Here is a 20,484-nt window from a genome sequence, read left to right as displayed (position 1 = left end):
CACTGGTGAGGACCAGGACCCTGGAGTAGAGGATTTAGCTGCTCCCTATCACTGGTGAGGACCAGGACCTTGGAGTAGAGGATTTAGCTGCTTCCTATCACTGGTGAGGACCAGCTCCTGGAGTAGAGGATTTAGCTGCTCTATATCACTGGTGAGGACCAGGACCTGGGAGTAGAGGATTCAGCTGCTCCCTATCACTGGTGAGGACCAGGACCTTGGAGTAGAGGATTTAGCTGCTTCCTATCACTGGTGAGGACCAGGACCCTGGAGAAGAGGATTTAGCTGCTTCCTATCACTGGTGAGGACCAGGACCCTGGAGTAGAGGATTTAGCTGCTTCCTATCACTGGTGAGGACCAGGACCCTGGAGTAGAGGATTCAGCTGCTCCCTATCACTGGTGAGGACCAGGACCTTGGAGTAGAGGATTCAGCTGCTCCCTATCACTGGTGAGGACCAGGACCTTGGAGTAGAGGATTTAGCTGCTCCCTATCACTGGTGAGGACCAGCTCCTGGAGTAGAGGATTTAGCTGCTTCCTATCACTGGTGAGGACCAGCTCCTTGGAGTAGAGGATTTAGCTGCTCCCTATCACTGGTGAGGACCAGGACCTTGGAGTAGAGGATTCAGCTGCTCCCTATCACTGGTGAGGACCAGGACCTTGGAGTAGAGGATTTAGCTGCTCCCTATCACTGGTGAGGACCAGCTCCTGGAGTAGAGGATTTAGCTGCTTCCTATCACTGGTGAGGACCAGGACCCTGGAGTAGAGGATTTAGCTGCTTCCTATCACTGGTGAGGACCAGGACCTTGGAGTAGAGGATTTAGCTGCTCCCTATCACTGGTGAGGACCAGGACCTTGGAGTAGAGGATTCAGCTGCTCCCCATCACTGGTGAGGACCAGGACCTTGGAGTAGAGGATTTAGCTGCTCCCTATCACTGGTGAGGACCAGGACCCTGGAGTAGAGGATTTAGCTGCTTCCTATCACTGGTGAGGACCAGCTCCTGGAGTAGAGGATTTAGCTGCTTCCTATCACTGGTGAGGACCAGGACCCTGGAGTAGAGGATTTAGCTGCTTCCTATCACTGGTGAGGACCAGGACCCTGGAGTAGAGGATTTAGCTGCTCCCTATCACTGGTGAGGACCAGGACCTTGGAGTAGAGGATTTAGCTGCTTCCTATCACTGGTGAGGACCAGGACCCTGGAGTAGAGGATTCAGCTGCTTCCTATCACTGGTGAGGACCAGGACCCTGGAGTAGAGGATTCAGCTGCTTCCTATCACTGGTGAGGACCAGGACCTTGGAGTAGAGGATTTAGCTGCTCCCTATCACTGGTGAGGACCAGGACCCTGGAGTAGAGGATTTAGCTGCTCCCTATCACTGGTGAGGACCAGGACCTTGGAGTAGAGGATTTAGCTGCTCCCTATCACTGGTGAGGACCAGGACCCTGGAGTAGAGGATTCAGCTGCTCCCTATCACTGGTGAGGACCAGGACCCTGGAGTAGAGGATTCAGCTGCTTCCTATCACTGGTGAGGACCAGGACCTTGGAGTAGAGGATTTAGCTGCTCCCTATCACTGGTGAGGACCAGGACCCTGGAGTAGAGGATTTAGCTGCTCCCTATCACTGGTGAGGACCAGGACCCTGGAGTAGAGGATTTAGCTGCTCCCTATCACTGGTGAGGACCAGGACCCTGGAGTAGAGGATTTAGCTGCTCCCTATCACTGGTGAGGACCAGGACCTTGGAGTAGATGATTTAGCTGCTTCCTATCACTGGTGAGGACCAGGACCTTGGAGTAGATGATTTAGCTGCTCCCTATCACTGGTGAGGACCAGGACCCTGGAGTAGAGGATTTAGCTGCTTCCTATCACTGGTGAGGACCAGGACCCTGGAGTAGAGGATTCAGCTGCTCCCTATCACTGGTGAGGACCAGGACCTTGGAGTAGAGGATTTAGCTGCTTCCTATCACTGGTGAGGACCAGGACCCTGGAGTAGAGGATTTAGCTGCTTCCTATCACTGGTGAGGACCAGGACCCTGGAGTAGAGGATTTAGCTGCTTCCTATCACTGGTGAGGACCAGGACCCTGGAGTAGAGGATTTAGCTGCTTCCTATCACTGGTGAGGACCAGCTCCTGGAGTAGAGGATTTAGCTGCTCCCTATCACTGGTGAGGACCAGGACCTTAGAGTAGAGGATTTAGCTGCTTCCTATCACTGGTGAGGACCAGGACCCTGGAGTAGAGGATTTAGCTGCTTCCTATCACTGGTGAGGACCAGGACCCTGGAGAAGAGGATTTAGCTGCTCCCTATCAATGGTGAGGACCAGCTCCTGGAGTAGAGGATTTAGCTGCTTCCTATCACTGGTGAGGACCAGCTCCTGGAGTAGAGGATTTAGCTGCTCCCTATCACTGGTGAGGACCAGGACCTTGGAGTAGAGGATTTAGCTGCTCCCTATCACTGGTGAGGACCAGCTCCTGGAGTAGAGGATTTAGCTGCTTCCTATCACTGGTGAGGACCAGGACCCTGGAGTAGAGGATTTAGCTGCTTCCTATCACTGGTGAGGACCAGCTCCTGGAGTAGAGGATTTAGCTGCTTCCTATCACTGGTGAGGACCAGGACCCTGGAGTAGAGGATTTAGCTGCTTCCTATCACTGGTGAGGACCAGGACCTGGGAGTAGAGGATTTAGCTGCTTCCTATCACTGGTGAGGACCAGCTCCTGGAGTAGAGGATTTAGCTGCTTCCTATCACTGGTGAGGACCAGCTCCTGGAGTAGAGGATTTAGCTGCTCCCTATCACTGGTGAGGACCAGGACCTTGGAGTAGAGGATTTAGCTGCTCCCTATCACTGGTGAGGACCAGGACCTTGGAGTAGAGGATTTAGCTGCTCCCTATCACTGGTGAGGACCAGGTCCTTGGAGTAGAGGATTTAGCTGCTCCCTATCACTGGTGAGGACCAGGTCCTTGGAGTAGAGGATTTAGCTGCTTCCTATCACTGGTGAGGACCAGGTCCCTGGAGTAGAGGATTTAGCTGCTCCCTATCACTGGTGAGGACCAGGTCCTTGGAGTAGAGGATTTAGCTGCTCCCTATCACTGGTGAGGACCAGCTCCTGGAGTAGAGGATTTAGCTGCTTCCTATCACTGGTGAGGACCAGGACCTTGGAGTAGAGGATTTAGCTGCTTCCTATCACTGGTGAGGACAAGCTCCTTGGAGTAGAGGATTTAGCTGCTTCCTATCACTGGTGAGGACCAGCTCCTTGGAGTAGAGGATTTAGCTGCTTCCTATCACTGGTGAGGACCAGGACCTTGGAGTAGAGGATTTAGCTGCTTCCTATCACTGGTGAGGACCAGGACCCTGGAGTAGAGGATTTAGCTGCTCCCTATCACTGGTGAGGACCAGCTCCTTGGAGTAGAGGATTTAGCTGCTTCCTATCACTGGTGAGGACCAGGACCTTGGAGTAGAGGATTTAGCTGCTCCCTATCACTGGTGAGGACCAGGACCCTGGAGTAGAGGATTTAGCTGCTTCCTATCACTGGTGAGGACCAGGACCTTGGAGTAGAGGATTTAGCTGCTTCCTATCACTGGTGAGGACCAGGACCTTGGAGTAGATGATTTAGCTGCTTCCTATCACTGGTGAGGACCAGGACCCTGGAGTAGAGGATTTAGCTGCTTCCTATCACTGGTGAGGACCAGGACCTTGGAGTAGAGGATTTAGCTGCTTCCTATCACTGGTGAGGACCAGGACCCTGGAGTAGAGGATTTAGCTGCTTCCTATCACTGGTGAGGACCAGGACCTTGGAGTAGAGGATTTAGCTGCTCCCTATCACTGGTGAGGACCAGCTCCTTGGAGTAGAGGATTTAGCTGCTCCCTATCACTGGTGAGGACCAGGACCTTGGAGTAGAGGATTTAGCTGCTTCCTATCACTGGTGAGGACCAGCTCCTTGGAGTAGAGGATTTAGCTGCTCCCTATCACTGGTGAGGACTAGGACCTAGGAGTAGAGGATTTAGCTGCTTCCTATCACTGGTGAGGACCAGGACCTTGGAGTAGAGGATTTAGCTGCTCCCTATCACTGGTGAGGACCAGGACCTTGGAGTAGAGGATTTAGCGGCTTCCTATCACTGGTGAGGACCAGGTCCTGGGAGTAGAGGATTTAGCTGCTCCCTATCACTGGTGAGGACCAGGACCTTGGAGTAGAGGATTTAGCTGCTTCCTATCACTGGTGAGGACCAGCTCCTGGGAGTAGAGGATTTAGCTGCTTCCTATCACTGGTGAGGACCAGGACCCTGGAGTAGAGGATTCAGCTGCTTCCATTCACTTCAGACGCCGTCACTCTGCATGAATATACATGCGCTTTGCGGTCACGTGATTTCAGTATGTCACGTGCCTCCTTGACGTCAGAAGGTCATTCCCATTCATGGGGTTTATCCTTTCCTCTCTTTATGTGTTACACTGCTAGGGTAGAAAGACCTGTGATGATGTCACTATCATGTCATCAGAGGAGGGCGGAGCTTAGCAATGCCTAGTCTCTTTAGTTCAGGACCTGTGAAGATGCGGCTGTCATGTGATCAGAGGAGGGCGGAGCTTAGCAATGCCTAGTCTCTTTAGTACAGGACCTGTGATAATGTCACTTACATGTAATCAGAGGAGGGCGGAGCTTAGCAATGCCTAGTCTCTTTAGTTCAGGACCTGTGATGATGTCACTATCATGTGATCAGTGGAGGGCGGAGCTTAGCAATGCCTAGTCTCTTTAGTTCAGGACCTGTGAAGATGCCGCTCTCGCTTTGCTGTTTAGATGTGTCTATTGAGGACCTGTGATGACTTCATGTTCTGGGATTACAGCCTGAGGGGCGGAGCTCAGCAATAGAGAGTAGATTCATGGACCTATAATATCACGTGACTAATTATTCAGGAGGCGGAGCTCTGCAGTTTTCATGTCCAGTGTAGGTTAAGGACCTGCGATGTTAGTGTTGTCATGTGATCAGTGCTTTAGGGGCGGAGCTTAGCAGCGGAGCTGGTGGGACTTCTAAGTTGATTTTTCCAATGGCGACACTGTCACAAGTCTTTCACCCCTTTCTGTAGTGGAAACCGCCTAGCTCCGCCCCCTGAAGGACGGGTCACATGACGGTGACGTCATCACAGGTCCTTCTGCTGTGTGGTGACTGCAGTTGTCCTGCTCTCTCTGCTATCAGCCGTTCTTTCTGTATACTGAGGCTATATTATTTACAAGGGGCCCCCGCTGGCTGTGGCCCCCGGACTGCATTTGTTAATTTCTGGATTTTGGTAATAAGAGTTGTCTTGTGGCTCCAGTACAAGGTAAGTGTTCTTCAGAAGGTCTGATCTCTATAGAAGCATTAATCCTCTTCTTCCCTCCTAACTCCTAGCATGACCCCACGGTGCCCTGTCTATAGACCACCATAGGACTGCTGGAAATACCTGAGCGCCTGAGGCTGCCCTCCAATAGAGATGAAGGGAGTGGTGAGCGCGCGGTGCCCTGTCTATAGACCACCATAGGACTGCTGTAAATACCTGAGCGCCTGAGGCCCCCCTCCAATAGAGGTGAAGGGAGCGGTGAGCGCACGGTGCCCTGTCTATAGACCACCATAGGACTGCTGGAAATACCTGAGCGCCTGAGGCTGCCCTCCAATAGAGGTGAAGGGAGTGGTGAGCGCGCGGTGCCCTGTCTATAGACCACCATAGGACTGCTGTAAATACCTGAGCGCCTGAGGCCCCCCTCCAATAGAGGTGAAGGGAGTGGTGAGCGTGCGGTGCCCTGTCTATAGACCACCATAGGACTGCTGTAAATACCTGAGCGCCTGAGGCTGCCCTCCAATAGAGGTGAAGGGAGTGGTGAGCGTGCGGTGCCCTGTCTATAGACCACCATAGGACTGCTGTAAATACCTGAGGCCCCCCTCCAATAGAGATGAAGGGAGCGGTGAGCGCGCGGTGCCCTGTCTATAGACCACCATAGGACGGCTGGAAATACCTGAGGCCCCCCTCCAATAGAGATGAAGGGAGCGGTGAGCGCGCGGTGCCCTGTCTATAGACCACCATAGGACGGCTGGAAATACCTGAGGCCGCCCTCCAATAGAGGTGAAGGGAGTGGTGAGCGCGCGGTGCCCTGTCTATAGACCACCATAGGACTGCTGAAAATTTCTGAGGCCGCCCTCCAATAGAGGTGAAGGGAGCGGTGAGCGAGCGGCGCCCTGTCTATAGACCACCATAGGACTGCTGGAAATACCTGAGCGCCTGAGGCCCCCCTCCAATAGAGGTGAAGGGAGCGGTGACCCCACGGTGCCCTGTCTATAGACCACCATAGGACTGCTGAAAATTTCTGAGGCCGCCCTCCAATAGAGGTGAGGGGAGCGGTGAGCGAGCGGCGCCCTGTCTTTAGACCACCATAGGACTGCTGGAAATACCTGAGCGCCTGAGGCCCCCCTCCAATAGAGGGCAAGGGAGCGGTGAGCGCACGGTTCCCTGTCTATAGACCACCATAGGACTGCTGGAAATACCTGAGTGCCTGAGGCCCCCCTCCAATAGAGGTGAAGGGAGCGGTGAGCGAGCGGTGCCCTGTCTATAGAACACCATAGGACTGCTGGAAATATCTGAGGCCTCCCTCCAATAGAGGGGAAGGGAGCGGTGAGCGCACGGTGCCCTGTCTATAGACCACCATAGGACTGCTGGAAATACCTGAGTGCCTGAGGCCCCCTTCCAATAGAGGTGAAGGGAGCGGTGAGCGATCGGTGCCCTGTCTATAGATCACCATAGGACTGCTGGAAATACCTGAGGCCCCCCTCCAATAGAGGGGAAGGGAGCGGTTAGCGCGCTGTGCCCTGTCTATAGAACACCATAGGACTGCTGGAAATACCTGAGCGCCTGAGGCCCCCCTCCAATAGAGGTGAAGGGAGCGGTGAGCGTGCGGTGCCCTGTCTATAGACTACCTTAGGACTGCTGGAAATACCTGAGGCCCCCCTCCAATAGAGGTGAAGGGAGCGGTGAGCGCGCTGTGCCCTGTCTATAGAACACCATAGGATTGCTGGAAATACCTGAGTGCCTGAGGCCCCCCTCCAATAGAGGTGAAGGGAGCGGTGACCCCACGGTGCCCTGTCTATAGACCACCATAGGACTGCTGAAAATTTCTGAGGCCCCCCTCCAATAGAGGTGAAGGGAGCGGTGACCCCACGTTGCCCTGTCTATAGACCACCATAGGACTGCTGAAAATTTCTGAGGCCGCCCTCCAATAGAGGTGAAGGGAGCGGTGAGCGAGCGGTGCCCTGTCTATAGACCACCATAGGACTGCTGGAAATACCTGAGCGCCTGAGACCGCCCTCCAATAGAGGTGAAGGGAGCGGTGAGCGCGCAGTGCCCTGTCTATAGACCACCATAGGACTGCTGGAAATTCCTGAGGCCGCCCTCCAATAGAGGTGAAGGGAGCGGTGAGCGAGCGGCGCCCTGTCTATAGACCACCATAGGACTGCTGGAAATACCTGATCGCCTGAGGCCCCCCTCCAATAGAGGGCAAGGGAGCGGTGAGCGCGCGGTGCCCTGTCTATAGACCACCATAGGACTGCTGGAAATACCTGAGTGCCTGAGGCCGCCCTCCAATAGAGGTAAAGGGAGCGGTGAACGCGCAGTGCCCTGTCTATAGACCACCATAGGACTGCTGGAAATTCCTGAGGCCGCCCTCCAATAGAGGTGAAGGGAGCGGTGAGCGAGCGGCGCCCTGTCTATGGACCACAATAGGACTGCTGGAAATACCTGAGCACCTGAGGCCACCCTCTAATAGAGGTGAACGGAGCGGTGAGCGAGCGGTGCCCTGTCTATAGACCACCATAGGACTGCTGGAAATCCCTGAGGCCCCCCTCCAATAGTGGTGAAGGGAGCGGTGAGCGCGCGGTGCCCTGTCTATAGACCACCATAGGACTGCTGGAAATACCTGAGGCCCCCCTCCAATAGAGGTGAAGGGAGCGGTGAGCGAGCGGTGCCCTGTCTATAGACCACCATAGGACTGCTGGAAATACCTGAGTGCCTGAGGCCGCCCTCCAATAGAGGTGAAGGGAGCGGTGAGCGTGCGGTGCCCTGTCTATAGAACACCATAGGACTGCTGGAAATACCTGAGTGCCTGAGGCCCCCCTCCAATAGAGGTGAAGGGAGCGGTGAGCGCGCAGTGCCCTGTCTACAGAACACCATAGGACTGCTAGAAATTCCTGAGGCCGCCCCCCAATCGAGGGGAAAGAAGCGGTGAGTGCGCGGTGCCCTGTCTATAGACCATCATAGGACTGCTGGAAATTCCTGAGTGCCTGAGGCCCCCCTCCAATAGAGTTGAAGGGGGCGGTTAGCGAGCGGCACCCTGTCTATAGAACACCATACGACTGCTGGAAATACCTGAGCGCCTGAGGCCCCCCTCCTATAGAGGTGAAGGGAGCGGTGAGCGCGCGGTGCCCTGTCTATAGACCACCATAGGACTGCTGGAAATGCCTGAGGCTGCCCTCCAATAGAGGTGAAGGGAGCGGTGAGCGAGCGGTGCCCTGTCTATAGACCACCATAGGACTGCTGGAAATACCTGAGTGCCTGAGGCCACCCTCCAATAGAGGTGAAGGGAGCGGTGAGCGTGCGGTGCCCTGTCTATAGAACACCATAGGACTGCTGGAAATACCTGAGTGCCTGAGGCCCCCCTCCAATAGAGGTGAAGGGAGCGGTGAGCGCGCAGTGCCCTGTCTACAGAACACCATAGGACTGCTAGAAATTCCTGAGGCCGCCCCCCAATCGAGGGGAAAGAAGCGGTGAGTGCGCGGTGCCCTGTCTATAGACCATCATAGGATTGCTGGAAATTCCTGAGCGCCTGAGGCCCCCCTCCAATAGAGGTGAAGGGAGAGGTGAGCGCGCTGTGCCCTGTCTATAGAACACCGTAGGACTGCTGGAAATACCTGAGCGCCTGAGGCCCCCCTCCAATAGAGGTGAAGGGAGCGGTTAGCGAGTGGCGCCCTGTCTATAGACCACCATAGCACTGCTGGAAATACCTGAGGCCGCCCTCCAATAGAGGTGAAGGGAGCTGTGACCCCACGGTGCCCTGTCTATAGACCACCATAGGACTGCCGGAAATTCCTGAGGCCGCTCTCCAATAGAGTTGAAGGGAGCGGTGAGCGAGCGGTGCCCTGTCTATAGACCACCATAGGATTGCTGGAAATACCTGAGCGCCTGAGGCCGCCCTCCAATAGAGGTGAAGGGAGCGGTGAGCGCGCAGTGCCCTGTCTATAGACCATCATAGGACTGCTGGAAATACCTGAGCGCCTGAGGCCGCCCTCCAATAGAGGTGAAGGGAGCGGTGAGCGCGCGGTGCCCTGTCTATAGACCACCATAGGACTGCTGGAAATACCTGAGTGCCTGAGGCCCCCCTCCAATAGAGGTGAATGGAGCGGTGACCCCACGGTGCCCTGTCTATAGACCACCATAGGACTGCTGAAAATTTCTGAGGCCGCCCTCCAATAGAGGTGAAGGGAGCGGTGAGCGCGCGGTGCCCTGTCTATAGACCACCATAGGACTGCTGGAAATACCTGAGTGCCTGAGGCCACCCTCCAATAGAGGTGAAGGGAGCCGTGAACGCGGGGTGCCCTGTCTATAGACCACCATGGGACTGCTGGAAATACCTGAGGCCGCCCTCCAATAGATTTGAAGGGAGCGGTGAGCGAGCGGCGCCCTGTTTATAGACCACCAAAGGACTGCTGGAAATACCTGAGTGCCTGAGGCCCCCCTCCAATAGAGGTGAAGGGAGCGGTGAGCGCGCGGTGCCCTGTCTATAGACCACCATAGGACTGCTGGAAATACCTGAGGCCGCCCTTAAATAGAGGTGAAGGGAGCGGTAAGCGAGCGGCGTTCTGTTTATAGACCACCATAGGACTGCTGGAAATACCTGAGTGCCTGAGGCCCCCCTCCAATAGAGGTGAAGGGAGCGGTGAGCTCGCGGTGCCCTGTCTATAGACCACCTTAGGACTGCTGGAAATACCTGAGTGCCTGAGGCAACCCTCAAATAGAGGTGAAGGGAGCCGTGAACGCGCGGTGCCCTGTCTATAGACCACCATAGGACTGTTGGAAATGCCTGAGGCCCCCCTCCAATAGAGGTGAAGGGAGCGGTGAGCGAACGGCGCCTTGTCTATAGACCACCATAGGACTGCTGGAAATACCTGAGTGCCTGAGGCCCCCCTCCAATAGAGGTGAAGGGAGCCGTGAACGCGCGGTGCCCTGTCTATAGACCACCATAGGACTGCTGGAAATACCTGAGCGCCTGAGGCTGCCCTCCAATAGAGGTGAAGGGAGCGGTGAACGCGCGGTGCCCTGTCTATAGACCACCATAGGACTGCTGGAAATACCTGAGTGCCTGAGGCCCCCCTCCAAAAGAAGTGAAGGGAGTGGTGAGCGCGCGGTGCCTTGTCTATAGACCACCATAGGACTGCTGGAAATATCTGAGCGCCTGAGGCCGCCCTTAAAAAGAGGTGAAGGGAGCGGTAAGCGAGCGGCGCCTTGTCTATAGACCACCATAGGACTGCTGGAAATACCTGAGTGCCTGAGGCCACCCTCCAATAGAGGTGAAGGGAGCGGTGAGCGAGCGGTGCCCTGTCTATAGACCACCATAGGATTGCTGGAAATACCTGAGTGCCTGAGGCCCCCCTCCAATAGAGGTGAAGGGAGCGATGAGCGTGCGGTGCCCTGTCTATAGACCACCATAGGACTGCTGGAAATTCCTGAGGCCGCCCTCCAATAGAGGTGAAGGGAGTGGTGAGCGCGCGGTGCCCTGTCTATAGACCACCATTAGACTGCTGGAAATACCTGAGGCCACCCTCTAATAGAGGTGAAGGGAGCGGTGAGCGCGTGGTGCCCTGTCTATAGACCACCATTAGACTGCTGGAAATACATGAGGCCGCCCTCCAATAGAGGTGAAGGGAGCGGTGAGCGCGCTGTGCCCTGTCTATAGACTACCATAGGACTGCTGGAAGTACCTGAGCGCCTGAGGCCCCCCTCCAATAGAAGTGAATGGAGCTGTGAGCGCACAGTGCCCTGTCTATAGACCACCATAGGACTGCCGGAAATACCTGAGGCCCCCTCCAATAGAGGTGAAGGGAGCGGTAAGCACGCGGTGCCCTGTCTATAGACCACCATAGAACTGCTGGAAATTCCTGAGGCCGCCCCCAATAGAGGGGAAGGGAGCGGTGAGTGCGCGGTGCCCTGTCTATAGACCACCATTAGACTGCTGGAAATACCTGAGGCCACCCTCTAATAGAGGTGAAGGGAGCGGTGAGCACGCGGTGCCCTGTCTATAGACCACCATCGGACTGCAGGAAATACCTGAGGCCACCCTCCAATAGTAGTGAAGGGAGCGGTGAGCGCTCGGTGCCCTGTCTATAGACCACGATAAGACTGCTAGAAATACCTGAGTCCGCCCTCCAATAGAGGTGAAGGGAGCGGTGAGCGCACAGTGCCCTGTCTATAGACTGCTACAGGACTGCTGGAAATACCTGAGTGCCTGAGGCCGCCCTCCAATAGAGATGAAGGGAGCGGTGAGTGCACGGTGCCCTGTCTATAGTAGACCACCATAGGACTGCTGGAAATACCTGAGTGCCTGAGTCCGCCCTTAAATAGAGGTGAAGGGAGCGGTGAGCGCGTGGTGCCCTGTCTATAGACCACCATAGGACTGCTGGAAATACCTGAGTGCCTGAGGCCACCCTCCAATAGAGGTGAAGGGAGCGGTGAGCGTGCTGTGCCCTGTCTATAGACCACCATAGGATTGCTGGAAATACCTGAGGCCACCCTCCAATAGAGGTGAAGGGAGCGGTGAGCGTGTGGTGCCCTATTTATAGACCATCATAAGACTGCTGGAAATACCTGAGTGCCTGAGGCCACCCTCCAATAGAGGTGAAGGGAGCGGTGAGCGCACGGTGCACTGTCTATAGACCACCATAGGATTGCTGGAAATACCTGAGGCCACCATCCAATAGAGGTGAAGGGAGCGGTGAGCGTGCGGTGCCTTATTTATAGACCATCATAAGACTGCTGGAAATACCTGAGTGCCTGAGGCCCCCTCCAATAGAGGTTGAAGGGAGCGGTGAGCGATCGGTGCCCTGTCTATAGACCACCATAGGACTGCTGGAAATACCTGAGGCCGCCCTCCAATAGAGGTGAAGGGAGCGGTGAGCGCACAGTGCCCTGTCTATAGACCACCATAGGACTGCTGGAAATACCCGAGGCCGCCCTCCAATAGAGGTGAAGGGAGCGGTGAGCGCACAGTGTCCTGTCTATAAACCATTATAGGACTGCTGGAAATACCTGAGGCCGCCCTCCAATAGAGGTGAAGGGAGCGGTGAGCGCATGGTGCCCTGTCTATAGACCACCATAATACTGCTGGATTTACCTGAGGCCGCCCTCCAATAGAAGTGAAGGGAGCGGTGAGCGCACAGTGCCCTGTCTATAGACCATTATAGAACTGCTGGATATAGCTGAGCACCTGAGGCCACCCTCCAATAGAGGTGAACGGAGCAGTGACCGCGCGGTGCCCTGTCTATGCTCTGCTACAGGACTGCTGGACATAGCTGAGCACCTGAGGCCGCCTTGCAATAGAGGTAAAGGGAGCAGTGACCGCACAGTGCCCCGTCTATACTCTGCTATAGAACTGCTGCAAATACCTGAGGCCGCCTTGCGATAGAAGTGAAGGTACAGGTGACCGCACGGTGCCCTGTCTATAGACCACCATAGGACTGCTGGAAATAGCTGAGCACCTGAGGCCGCCCTCCAATAGAGGTGAGGGGAGCGGTGAGCGCACGGTGCCCTGTCTATAGACTACCATAGGACTGCTGTAATTACCTGAGTCCGCCCTCCAATAGGGGTGAAGGGAGCGGTGAGCGCGGTGCCCTGTCTATAGACTGCTACAGGACTGCTGGAAATAGCTGAGCACCTGAGGCCACCCTTTGTTCACCACAATGTTAATGTTGGCTGTTTCCGTCAGTCCCATAGAGGTGATTTCTATATATGAACTCCTGGAAGTAGCTTAGCACACCTGTAGTGATGAATGGAGAGTGTGCTGCGCATGTGCAGTGTGCCGTTCTCTAGATAGGCGAGTGGCACCCACACCTGACTTTGAAGGTTTATCCTATTGAGAGAGATGAGACACCTCCTTTAAGTTGAACGTTAATTGACGTTTGTCCTGAGATTTCACTGTGATGTCAGTTGTGACCATTCCTTTTGGTTCTGCTATCGGGCGATGCTGAGCGCAGACAAGTGACCTGTGCAGGTAACTGCCAGGGATGGGACCCTAAGGGGGAAAGCTGCTGAGATTCTGGCCTCATGTGTGACCACCGTGTTAATGAGCTCCCTATTCCAGCGCTGACCCTGAGTCGTGTGGCCCTAGGTAGGAGCCCATTTCTGGTTTGTCCTACTGGTTTGTTCTGTAATACTGAGATCCGCCTCTAGTGATCGCCACCATTACTGCAGTGTAACGGGGTCTCTAGCTCAGCGCTCCACAGGTTTTACACTAAAGATCCAGTATGGACAGGAGGACAGTGTCACATGGAGTCTGATGTCTGTAGGGCTAAATCGAGTAATTCAACACACACAAATCCTTGATGCAAATTTCTTGCATCGAGGATCCGTTTCTGTCATGTGACCACCGAGCGGGAATGAAGCGCTTGCTATTACTCACCGATCCGTGGTCACACGCCAGCCCGCACTTTCCTCTTGAGGGGGCAGCTGATGGCACTGGGGGGCAACTGATTGCACTAGGGGCGAACCTGATGGCATGGGGGGGCACCTGATGTCACGCGGTGGCACCTGATGTCACGCGGTGGCACCTGATGGCACTGGTGGGAAGCTGATATCACTGGGGAGAAGCTGATGGCACTGTGTGGGAAGCTGATGGCACTGGGGTGGAAGCTGATGGCACTGGGGGTCAGCTTGTGGCACTGAGGGGTCAGCTGATGGCACTGGGGGGGCAGCTGATGGCACTGGGGGGGCAGCTGATGGCACTGGAGGGGCAGCTGATGGCACTGGGGGGGCAGCTGATGGCACTGGGGGGGCAGCTGATGGCACTGGAAGGGCAGCTGATGGCACTGGGGGGAGCAGCTGATGGCACTGGGGGGGAGCTGATGGCACTGGGGGGGAGCTGATGGCACTGGGGTGGAAGCTGATGGCACTGGGGTGGAAGCTGATGGCACTGGGGGCAGCTGATGGCACTGGGGGCAGCTGATGGCACTGGGGGCAGCTGATGGCACTGGGGGGGAGCTGATGGCACTTGGGGGGCAGCTGATGGCACTGGGGGCGGCAGCTGATGGCACTGGGGGCGGCAGCTGATGGCACTGGGGGGCAGCTGATGGCACTGGGAGGGGCAGCTGATGGCACTGGGAGGGGCAGCTGTTGGCACTGGGGGGGAGCTGATGGCACTGGGGGGGAGCTGATGGCACTGGGGGGAGCTGATGGCACTGGGGTGGAAGCTGATGGCACTGGGGTGGAAGCTGATGGCACTGGGGTGGAAGCTGATGGCACTGGGGGCAGCTGATGGCACTGGGGGGGGGGAGCTGATGGCACTGGGGGGGAGCTGATGGCACTAGGGTGGAAGCTGATGGCACTGGGGGCAGCTGATGGCACTGGGGGGAGCAGCTGATGGCACTGGGGGGGCAGCTGATGGCACTGGGGGGAGCAGCTGATGGCACTGGGGGGGCAGCTGATGGCACTGGGGGGGCAGCTGATGGCACTGGGGGGCAGCTGATGGCACTGGGGGGCAGCTGATGGCACTGGGGGGCAGCTGATGGCACTGGAGGGGGGCAGCTGATGGCACTGGGGTGGAAGCTGATGGCACTGGGGGTCAGCTTGTGGCACTGAGGGGTCAGCTGATGGCACTGGGGGGGCAGCTGATGGCACTGGGGGGGCAGCTGATGGCACTGGGGGGGCAGCTGATGGCACTGGAGGGGCAGCTGATGGCACTGGGGGGCAGCTGATGGCACTGGGGGGGCAGCTGATGGCACTGGGGGGGCAGCTGATGGCACTGGAGGGGCAGCTGATGGCACTGGGGGGCAGCTGATGGCACTGGGGGGAGCTGATGACACGGGGGAGCTGATGGCACTGGGGGGGCAGCTGATGGCACTGGGGGGGCAGCTGATGGCACTGGGGGGGGGGGCATCTGATGGCACTGGGGGGGGCAGCTGATGGCACTGGGGGGGCAGCTGATGGCACTGGGGGGGTAGCTGATGGCACTGGGGGACAGCTGATGGCACTGGAGGGGGGCAGCTGATGGCACTAGGGGGGAGCCTGATGGCACTGGGGTAGAAGCTCATGACACTGGGGGGAACCTGATGGCACTGGGGGGGAGCTGATGGCACTGGGGTGGAAGCTGATGGCACTGGGGTGGAAGCTGATGGCACTGGGGTGGAAGCTGATGGCACTGGGGTGGAAGCTGATGGCACTGGGTGCAGCTGATGGCACTGGGGGGGGGGGAGCTGATGGCACTGGGGGGGAGCTGATGGCACTAGGGTGGAAGCTGATGGCACTGGGGGCAGCTGATGGCACTGGGGGGAGCAGCTGATGGCACTGGGGGGGCAGCTGATGGCACTGGGGGGGCAGCTGATGGCACTGGGGGGGCAGCTGATGGCACTGGGGGGGCAGCTGATGGCACTGGAGGGGGGCAGCTGATGGCACTAGGGGGGAGCCTGATGGCACTGGGGTAGAAGCTCATGACACTGGGGGGGAGCTGATGGCACTGGGGGGCAGCTGATGGCACTGGAGGGGGGCAGCTGATGGCACTGGGGTAGAACCTGATGGCACTGGGGGGAAGCTGATGGCACTGGAGGGGGGCAGCTGATGGCACTGGGGGGAAGCTGATGGCACTGGGGGGCAGCTGATGGCACTGGAGGGGGGCAGCTGATGGCACTGGGGGGAAGCTGATGGCACTGGGGGGAAGCTGATGGCACTGGGGGGGTCAGCTGATGGCACGGGGGAAGGGGGTGATGAGTTTTTATAAAGAAAAACGTTCTTTTAATTAGTTTTTTGTTATTAGAGTAATCAATGAATCGTTGGATTGATCAATAGAATACTCGCAGCCCTAGATGTCTGGTGTTTGTCCGTCTGCCACGCAGGACATGTCTCCTCATGCTGCATCTTCTTGTAAGGTAAATGGCAGGTTATCTAATGAAAACCACATCCCTTTACTGTCAGTGAAGTCCATCCATGCATTACCACTATTTGATGGAGACAGAACTTCCAATTATTTAAATGTTCTCCTCCTATCACTTCCAGATATATATGAGCTCCCGCCCCTCCTGATGGTGATATCATCACAGGTCCTTCAGCTCTTTCAGTATAGCAAATCTAGAGCTGGTCCTGGTTGGTAGTGCTTTCTGCTGGGTCTCTGCAGAGCACCACAGCCCCCCGACTCACCTCCCTTTTTTGTGACCAGGTTACCCAGTTGGCAAGGGGGACGGCCAAGTGGTAAAAAAAACCTCTGGCACCACCCCCTACTCAGCCCTGCCCTAGGTACATGCCCTCGGGTGCCTAATTGTAAATACAGCACTGTGTATACAGCCACGTCTCCATTCATTCTCCACATGGACAGCCTCAGAAGGTGGGTCGTGGCTCGGGGGTCCTCTAGTTTCCTCCTAGGTGTGGGTCAGAGAAGTGGTTCTTGACTGTGTAAGACATTTCTCCCGTACCCTGTGGATACACCACACATTGTGTTAGGGTCCCCCTGTGTGCCATGTGCTGGAGGCTCTGAGAAGCAGGGTTTCTCCTAGGTCAGTAAGTGCTCTTCTGGGTATCACTAATGCTCTTATCCCCTGGATGATTCCATTTTCTCTTCCTTAAGGGGCCTGCAGTACTAGAAGCCTCCAGTTCATCCATTTTTCTCCTGAATGACCCACCAAAGATGGACAGGAAGGAGATCAGCAGAAGAATATTAGACTTCACCTTGGAGATCATCTCCCTGCTGAGCGGAGAGGTAAACTTTTCTAGATTTCTCTCTTCTTTATTGTATTCTGTAACGAGTTGGACATCAGGAAGGAGAATCCATCATAGGAAGTGATACAAAGAGTCCATGAAGCTGCATAACAGTCCTCCAGGCCTTCCAAGTGATGGAGGACATGAAGATCAGCCACCACTATGACGACCAATAGTAATGTTGAAGTAGTTATATGAGAATAGTAAGTAGACGCTTGAAAACCAAGAGGACACAGCAGGTACAAGAGGATCGGGTGATGAGAGTGTGGCCTGAAGGGATGATTTCTACCATTAGACTGACATCTATATAGACACATAGACGATGATGTCAGGAGGAGAACACATGGTCCATCTAGTCTGACATCTACATAGACACATAGAAGATGATGGAAGGAGGGGACCACATGGTCCATCTAGTCTGACATCTATATAGACACATAGAAGATGATGGAAGGAGGAGAATACATGGTCCATCTAGTCTGACATCTACATAGACACATAGAAGATGATGGAAGGAGGGGACCACATGGTCCATCTAGTCTGACATCTATATAGACACATAGAAGATGATGGAAGGAGGGGACCACATGGTCCATCTAGTCTGACATCTATATAGACACATAGACGATGATGTCAGGAGGGGACCACATGGTCCATCTAGTCTGACATCTATATAGACACATAGAAGATGATGGAAGGAGGAGAACACATGGTCCATCTAGTCTGACATCTATATAGACACATAGAAGATGATGGAAGGAGGGGACCACATGGTCCATCTAGTCTGACATCTATATAGACACATAGAAGATGATGGAAGGAGGGGACCACATGGTCCATCTAGTCTGACATCTATATAGACACATAGAAGATGATGGAAGGAGGGGACCACATGGTCCATCTAGTCTGACATCTATATAGACACATAGATGATGATGGCAGGAGGGGACCGACCACATGATCCATCTAGTCTGACATCAATATAGACACATAGAAGATGATGGAAGGAGGGGACCACATGGTCCATCTAGTCTGACATCTATATAGACACATAGATGATGATGGAAGGAGGGGACCGACCACATGATCCATCTAGTCTGACATCAATATAGACACATAGACGATGATGTCAGGAGGAGATCCCATGATCCATCTAGTCTGACATCTACATAGACACATAGATGATGGCAGCAGGAGGAGAACACATGGTCCATCTAGTCTGACATCTATATATACACATAGAAGATGGCAGCAGGAGGAGAACACATGGTCCATCTAGTCTGACATCTATATAGAACAGAGAAGATGACGGCAGGAGGAGAACACATGGTCCATGTAGTCTGACATCTGCATAGACACATAGAAGATGATAGAAGGAGGGGACCACACGATCCATCTCGTATGACATCTATATAGACACATAGATGATGATGGAAGGAGGAGAACACATGGTCCATCTAGTCTGGCATCTATATAGACACAAGATTACGGCAGGAGAACACATGGTCCATCTAGTCTGACATGTATATAGACACAAGATTACGGCAGGAGAACACATGGTCCATCTAGTCTGACATGTATATAGACGCAAGATTACGGCAGGAGAACACATGGTCCATCTAGTCTGACGTCTATATAGACAAAAGATTACGGCAGGAGAACACATGGTCCATCTAGTCTGACATCTATATAGACACAAGATTACGGCAGGAGAACACATGGTCCATCTAGTCTGACGTCTATATAGACACAAGATTACGGCAGGAGAACACATGGTCCATCTAGTCTGACATGTATATAAGACACAAGATTACGGCAGGAGAACACATGGTCCATCTAGTCTGACGTCTATATAGACACAAGATTACGGCAGGAGAGCACATGGTCCATCTAGTCTGACGTCTATATAGACACAAGATTAGGGCAGGAGAACACATGGTCCATCTAGTCTGACATCTATATAGACACAAGATTACGGCAGGAGAACACATGGTCCATCTAGTCTGACATCTATATAGACACAAGATTACGGCAGGAGAACACATGGTCCATCTAGTCTGACATCTATATAGACACAAGATTACGGCAGGAGAACACATGGTCCATCTAGTCTGACGTCTATATAGACACAAGATTACGGCAGGAGAACACATGGTCCATCTAGTCTGACATCTATATAGACACAAGATTACGGCAGGAGAACACATGGTCCATCTAGTCTGACGTCTATATAGACACAAGATTACGGCAGGAGAACACATGGTCCATCTAGTCTGACATCTATATAGACACAAGATTACGGCAGAACACATGGTCCATCTAGTCTGACATCTATATAGACACAAGATTACGGCAGGAGGAGAACACATGGTCCATCTAGTCTGACATCTATATAGACACAAGATTACGGCAGAACACATGGTCCATCTAGTCTGACATCTATATAGACACAAGATTACGGCAGGAGGAGAACACATGGTCCATCTAGTCTGACATCTATATAGACACAAGATTACGGCAGGAGAACACATGGTCCATCTAGTCTGACATCTATATAGACACAAGATTACGGCAGAACACATGGTCCATCTAGTCTGACATCTATATAGACGCATTTTTGACTATTTGTATATTTTTGGAGTGTGGGAGGAAAACCTATTAAGTTCTTTAAGCCTTTCCTAATACATTTTTGGCTTTCACCATTTTTGTTGCCTTCTTTGGACCATTTTTTATTGTCAACATATGCAGGACTGACCCCAGTACTCCAGATTGTTGTCTCTTATACATGGGTGGTCATAATCTCCAGCTTTTCACTGAGGAAGGAATACTGGGGTTCAGTTCTGGAAATGTCTTTCTCCATCCACAGGACTACACAATAGTGAAGAAGACATCAGGGGGGAATCCCAACATCAGTGAGTTAGGAGGGTGGAGCAGAACCCCAATTACAGAACTTCCCCCCCTGATACATGAGCATAAGATCCTCGAACTCACCCACAAGATGATGGAGCTGCTGACTGGAGAGGTGACACTGCTGGGAATACTGGGAAATACTCCAGTACCAGCACTGGAAGAGTCTGAGTGATCATGATGTCATTGTGTTGTCAGGTTCCTGTAAGGTGTCAGGATGTCGCTGTCTATTTCTCCATGGAGGAATGGAAGTATTTAGAAGGACATGAGGACCTGTACAAGGAGGCCATGATGGAGGACCCCCGGACTCAGACGTCACAATGTAAGAAGAGACACGTAGAAATGCATTGTATGTTTTTGGGGGCGTTCCATACATACAAATATGTTGCATATTTCTTCACTATTTGGATTATTATTTTTATGAATATTAATAATATGAGACTTTGCATTGTGTTTATATGTTACGTGTTATATGTAGTAAGTTTGTGAGACTATTACCTGCAACGGGCCGCGGGAACACCCACCCCCACATGAATAAATTTCCCAGGAGAGTTAGGCTCACTTAGGGTTAACATCTGCTCTGGTGGAGGACTATGTCTTTGTAAGTTATTTGCTACGAAACTA

General features: G+C 53.9%; 1 protein-coding gene across 1 annotated transcript; it reads left to right on the top strand.

Moving 5' to 3' along the window:
- Nucleotides 1-5,031: 5,031 nt before the first annotated feature.
- On the top strand, nucleotides 5,032-20,349 carry LOC120996665. The gene is made up of 4 exons (XM_040426777.1): nucleotides 5,032-5,301; nucleotides 16,823-16,954; nucleotides 19,820-19,975; nucleotides 20,059-20,349. The coding sequence occupies exons 1-4, from the start codon at nucleotides 5,107-5,109 to the stop codon at nucleotides 20,347-20,349; spliced, it is 774 nt and encodes a 257-aa protein (XP_040282711.1). The 5' UTR covers nucleotides 5,032-5,106.
- Nucleotides 20,350-20,484: the final 135 nt, after the last annotated feature.

Source organism: Bufo bufo, chromosome 3 (genome assembly GCF_905171765.1).
Source record: "Bufo bufo chromosome 3, aBufBuf1.1, whole genome shotgun sequence".
NCBI lineage: Eukaryota > Metazoa > Chordata > Amphibia > Anura > Bufonidae > Bufo > Bufo bufo.
The sequence above is the reverse complement of the archived record's forward strand: the minus strand, read 5'-3'. Positions and strand labels throughout refer to the sequence as shown.

Bases quoted from the DNA above. Each gene is read 5' to 3' on its own strand.
- LOC120996665 (XM_040426777.1), top strand. From the start codon at position 5,107: ATGACGGTGACGTCATCACAGGTCCTTCTGCTGTGTGGTGACTGCAGT. The intron at 16,955-19,819 runs GTAAACTTTTCT...CTCCATCCACAG, and splicing joins TCTCCCTGCTGAGCGGAGAG to GACTACACAATAGTGAAGAA. The intron at 19,976-20,058 runs GTGACACTGCTG...TTGTGTTGTCAG, and splicing joins TGGAGCTGCTGACTGGAGAG to GTTCCTGTAAGGTGTCAGGA.